Source organism: Drosophila yakuba, chromosome X, assembly GCF_016746365.2.
Source record: "Drosophila yakuba strain Tai18E2 chromosome X, Prin_Dyak_Tai18E2_2.1, whole genome shotgun sequence".
NCBI lineage: Eukaryota > Metazoa > Arthropoda > Insecta > Diptera > Drosophilidae > Drosophila > Drosophila yakuba.
Genome location: NC_052526.2, coordinates 10,056,405 through 10,062,439, shown reverse-complemented (window position 1 = coordinate 10,062,439; position 6,035 = coordinate 10,056,405). Strand labels below are relative to the sequence as shown.

At 47.5% G+C, this 6,035-nt stretch overlaps 1 protein-coding gene across 1 annotated transcript; it reads left to right on the top strand.

The window, feature by feature from the left end:
- The first annotated feature begins 2,165 nt into the window (after positions 1-2,165).
- LOC6524853 lies at positions 2,166-5,316 on the top strand. The gene is made up of 2 exons (XM_015190419.3): positions 2,166-2,443; positions 3,874-5,316. The coding sequence occupies exon 2, from the start codon at positions 3,915-3,917 to the stop codon at positions 5,127-5,129; it is 1,215 nt and encodes a 404-aa protein (XP_015045905.1). The 5' UTR covers positions 2,166-2,443; positions 3,874-3,914; the 3' UTR covers positions 5,130-5,316.
- Positions 5,317-6,035: the final 719 nt, after the last annotated feature.

The following is a 6,035-nucleotide window of genomic DNA, read 5'->3' as shown; positions in this document are numbered from 1 at the left end:
TTGCCGAATCAAAGGCAATTTAACGCATTGGTCACTGGCCAAAAGGCGCAAGGATAATGCCGAAGGGCATTGCAGAAAGAGACAGATAGACAGATAGATAGAGAGAAGTATAAAAAGAGAGGGTGACAAAGAAGATAAATTAGGGCAGAAGGAGCCCCTTTTCGCTTCATTCTTATCCTGCAGTTCCTCCTCCAGCCCAGCCGCTAATAAATTGCCCAACAATTGTGCAATTTTTCATAGATGGAATGGAGAACTGCAGTGCGATTGCTTGATTCCTTGATGCAAGGACTTCACGCAAGGACTTCACGCTCGGATTTGCTACCGTTTTCCAATCGCTTTTCCCAATCAATGGTGTTCTCTTGCACACGTCGAGAAAATCTAGCAAAGAAATCTAGGATAGAATAAATATTATATATAGAAGTAATAGTATTATATTATTTTGATTTACTTACACATCGACTAACTTTAGTTTGATACTCGTTACTTGAGCAATCAAATAGATGATCCCTATGAATATGTGCTCATAAATCTGAAGTAAAGTACATCCTTTTTGCTCGCTGTGCAGGCGATCCCATGGCGCTGGCCATCGCGGGTAAAGGCAAAACGTGCGGCAGCAAGGACATCTAGATAAAGTGGAAAGTGAAAAGTGGGTAGGGAGTAAGGAGTAGGTAATCTCGAATCACAAGCCGCACACTGATAGCGCCTGGACGGAGCAGAGCCTTGAGCAAATCCGAGGAACCGCACAGAAGGACCCACAATCCTTGGGCCGGACAGCTGTTCGCTCGGGGATTAGCACGGCTCCTGCTCCTTCTCCTGCTCCTTCTCCTGCTCTTAGTCCTTCTCCTGCTCCCTCACCTTTTGCTGCTTTCTCCCATCACTTTCGCCGGCGGGGCGCGCAAAATTATTAAAACCTGGCCCTAAATTATGGGCCATAATTCAGAATTTGTATTTGCTCAGAGCTTCCCTCCTCTGGCTCCTTCCTCCTGCGTCCTGCGTCTTTCCACTTTCCTCCTTCTTACACTTCCCCGCTCGATAAGGCTGCCGGGGGGTGCGGTGAAGTGTGTGTGTGTGAGTGTTCACAGGACCCAGATCCTTTGATTGATTTGGGATCGCCGTGAAAAGCTGGCATCCATTGACAGGCAGGCACTTCAAGGAGCAGAGCCTCTCGGATCGGGTTATTTGCCCAGGATCATGCGAAATCCCATGGAAAAGGATCTGCAGTTCAATAGGTGATGCGGAACACGGCGAATAATTGGATCTGGCTGGGGAAAACTATATCCTGCATTGTGCAAACTGACTCCATTGTAAGTACCTTGAATTTGGCATTTTCCAGCTTTAAAATTAAAATTAACTTATTTGTTGAATTCATTTGGTATCCATTTTGATCTGAAATCAAGATTTAAAGCATCAGTGAGAAAAAGGATCCTTAGAATATACGCATTTCTAGACTTTCAAAACGATAATCTGATATGTAAAACAATCTTCTATTAAAAATCAATCTGATATTTAACACAATCTGATATATAAAACAATCTGATATTTAAAATAAGCTAATACCTAAAGCAAACTGATATTTAAAACAATTTAACATTTAACAGTTCAAAAGGATATAAATCCAGAAGTCACTCCTGACATTTACAGACACTTTTCAATTTCAAATCTCAATCAATTTCCGAATTTGTATTTCAATCGCACAATTGACGGCCCAATGGAAGGTCCCTTGTGGGCCATTTATATCCATAATATATGCCGATCGTTAGCCGGGGCATTTGTCAAACATTATGGAATGGAAATCCGAACTTGACAAATGCCAAGTGAAACGCCATGTGAGATGAGATGACTTGAGTTGAGATGGAATGCAAAGCATTCAATTTCAATATCAACCCGATCGCTCCAGGGGGCGGGATGAGTGGAAATTGGCGGGGTGCTGGTGTGATGGTGGTGCTACTAGGTTCCGTTTCAAGTTCAGAGCTGAGTCCAAGGGAATGTGCTCTCCTACTTCCGAAATTCCTCAGCAGTCAACAGGGGAGAGAAATTGGGAGAGCGAACTCACAACAACAGCGAGAGTAACAGCAATCTCACCTTCACATTCAACATGGTAAAGGTGGTTGATTTACAGTTGTGCGAGGTGAGCACGCAACGTTGCGTGCGAGCGAAGAATCAGTCACTTTTCGTCTGTTGCAGCGACAGGACGTGTAGTTCTCTGCGATCGCGAGCAGGAAATAAATTCCAAAATTTACAATTTTAATTTCCCAACACCCGTCTCGTTACGCCTACCTCTTTTTTTTTTTTTTACCGTGCAGCAATAAAACACGACAAAATTGTGTATTATTTGTGATTGTGAAACAAACCAACTTCTTAACTTTGGATATATCCCGGAACAAAAAACAAAAAGAAAACGAAGAACGCGAAAAATTTCGTATAAATATATACAAATAAAAAGGTAAAGATAAGTGAAGTGCATGCAATGTGCAATGTGCATATTTTTTCGGCTAAATGTGCATTAAAAATGCATTAAAGCAAAAGTGTCTGGGTAGCGGGCTTTAATTAAAAACATTAAAAACACCCCATTAAAATCGCCTGAAAACGTATGTATAAATTGTGCGCGTGCGATTTTGGGTTTGGGTTTTCACTTTAGGATTGGGTTTGGGTCATGTTCCTCCATGGGCTATGTTCCTCCATGCGCTATGCGCTATGCGCAATGGGTTAATGGGTTTTCGAACTCGGGCCACTTGGCCAAGTGCTCAAGTGCTCTTCAGACCAAAACGAGAGCGGCGGCTGCGAAATGCGCAAAAAATAAAAAAAATATGCTAGCACGCATCCCAGAAACTGAAACCCTTCACTCCTTCGGATCTCCCTCATCGCCATCGCCATCACTGCTCGAGTGGCCAGAGATCGACACCACTGGAGGATGGGGGCAGAGGAATGGGAAGGAGTAGGACGTGGCAGCAGAGTGTGCCGGCACCACCATTTTGCCCAAGTCCACACGGCAAGAAATATATACTTTCTATTACTCCAAGTAATGGAACATTATATCATATCCTTAGTTCCAAAATCATGCATCTCAAAATCTATTCTATTCGAGAAAATTATATATATGGTATAAATCAGTTACATTGGTAACTTTCTTAGGTAACTTAGTATCATAGTCTATGATATGAAAGATAGTTTTTTCCTAAATAGTTTATTGTCTTTACTATAAGATTTCTTTTGAGATTTTAATAGGGATTATTCCCTATTGAGATTCCCTATTGAGATTCCCTATTGAGATTGAGATTTATCCAAATCCACATGGAAATTATGCTCACAACATACATAGTTATATAGCATAGATATTTGGTTAGCTCAAAAATTTGATATTCATAAATATGTAGACTTTGCATTTAGATGGCAAATAAACCCCCAAATTCCGACAGGATTTCGGTGATATTTTCTCCCTGTGCCGGCGCACCACCCGAGCACACGATCCTGATTCTGATTCTGATTCCCGGACTCGTGATTTGCGAGGCAGGACCTTGGGCTAAATCGCAGCTGGAGGGCAGTGCGATGGGAAGGAAGGAGCCCAGAAATTCGCGAAGCTTTAGCGCGCTTTTCCTTTGTTCCGTTGGCTCTTTGTGCCTGCTCAATTGTTCGCAAGGACATGCGGAACCAGAAACTCCTTGCGCAAATCGCGAAGGCTGCCGTTCAGCTGTGCAAATCCTTGCCGAAAGACCAAGGAAACCGCTGCGAAACTCGTTTCGCTCGCTACAAGTTGGTCGGGTTTCTGCTCCGCTTTTTTTCGCATTTCGCATTTCACATACCCACCCATTCCCCTCCAGAAGATTTGCAAATAGACAATCGCTAACTAGCACTATCCCTTTGGCACTCTTCCAGATATCTTGGCACCGCAGGAGCGACAGACAGCAGCTGCCAGGATGCTCAAGTGGGCTGTCAACCAGCCGCGAAACTCGTACCTGGCCAACGAGCTGGCCATGGGATCGCAAACAGGATCGGGATCGGGATCGGCAACAGGATCAGGCTCAGGCTCAGGATCGCTGGAGCCGAAGACCGAAGTGGCGGGCGCCAGCTACAGCGAGTTCCACGCCCTGCGCGGCAAACTGAAGAGGAAGTCGATCGGCGTGGCTGCGGGCAAGGAGAACCAGCTGACCTCCACGCCACTGCCGGCCAGCTCCTTGAGCCTCCATACCCGCACACCACTGCTCAAGGACGTCAGCAACATCCTGGCCACGCCGCCATCGGGAGGAGTAAGTGGAGCAACTGGAGGAGCAGCTGCTGCTCCCCTGAAGTTCGCCTGCACCCTGCCCACCTTCGAGGCGGAGTACTCGCCCAATGCCGCCGTCATCCCTGGCTCCCTGATCGCCCTGCGCGGCGTGGGCATCCCGGACAGCTACTTCGAGAAGCCGCGCTACCTGGAGCAGAAGCCACTGCCACATCCGCATCCGCATCCAGTTCCTCTGGCCAGCGAACAGAATACGCTCAGTTCCAGCCAGATGGGCGATGTGACCCTGGAGCGCATGATCGATGCCATCCTGGAGAGCAACCGCAAGGTGCTGCCCAACTCCAGACAACAACAGCACCAACATCAGCACCGCCAGCCCAGGCAGCATCTCCGCCAGCGGCACAGGCTCAGGCAGCAGGTGCTTCGGAGCAGCCACGCCCACACCCAGACGCCTTCGCCCACCTACCGCCCCGCCTTCGATCCGGCCAGCGATCTGTGCGAGTACTGGAAGTCGCCCTCGCGGAGGGATTCCCTGCCAGCGAATGGCTTCGAGGAGCGGGAGGTGCGCTCCCCCACGGTGGCCACCGAGTCGCAGGATCCCAAGCGGCACTCCCTGCAGCTGCGCAGGCAGCGGGTGGTGCGGCGCAAGCGGAAGATCGCCACCAAGATCTCCTCCAGCGTCAGGCAGTCGGCGCAGAAGCTACTCGCTGCGGCCAGGTCCGGATCCGCAGTGCCCAGCCAGCGGTGCGTGCAGAAGAGGCGCCACATCAGTCCGGACAGTGGGCACAACTCGACCAGCGACTTTGAGGAGGAGCTGGTGGCCATGGGCTCCTGCGGCGGACGGGTGGAGGCGGTCACCAAGCGGCGGCTGAGCTTCTCCTACGCCGAGGATCTGTTCGTGGAGAAGTGACCCAGTTGGGGGCTACACCAATGTCCTTGTGTTGATTTTTGACTTCTGTTTGATTATAACGTGAACTTTTTTTTTTTGAGTGGCTAAAAGCGCAGCATTGCCTTGGAAAACGTATGTTGAAACAGATCCTATAACTCACTAAGAATCCTTTTTTTTCTGACAAATAAAACAGCGATTTGAAAAACTAGTGGAACTTTGAATTTATTATTGCTTGGATTTATTATTTATTCCAGCGCGTTTTTCTCCCAGTGCAGTTGGCGGTTACTAAATTAAAAATTAGATTTGCTAGCAGAAGATATAAGCATTTAATTCCTTAAAGGATGTGCACAAACGAAACGGTGTCCTTGTTAGCGTTAGATAAGTACAACCATTAATTAGGGCTAAACTGTTACTTGCTTTCGGGATTACTTGGCAATATTTCAGAGGTATTCCAGGCCAGACTTCACCAGAGGTGAAACTGGTAAACTGGATTCTCACGTTCCGCCCATGAATTCATCAACTGGCGAGCTGGCAGGATATGCAGGATATGCAGTGAGCTGGTGAGCTGGGGGTGCGGGAGTAGCAGTTGTGGCACTAAAAATGTTGCGGCATATCCTGCGAGTCCTTTACACGGCACTTATCACGCACCTGTGCACCACCAAATGGCGAGCCAGCTACAACTACACACAAACGACAACAGACAAACGACAACAGACAAAGGACATAAGACAAACGACAGGCTACAAAACGGTGGGCATTTGCATAAATTTGCATAGAATCGACCAAATTGTACGCTCTACGGTTTGCATCGAGTGTTTTGAGCCAGGATTCGAGGTCCTTGCTAACTGTACTCCACGCCAGATCTACGACTGCGAGCCACCGATCCATAACTACACGGAGAGAAAAAGAGCTTGCCATTATAGCGTA

Coding starts and splice junctions, on each gene's coding strand:
- LOC6524853 (XM_015190419.3), top strand. CDS start 3,915: ATGCTCAAGTGGGCTGTCAACCAGCCGCGAAACTCGTACCTGGCCAAC.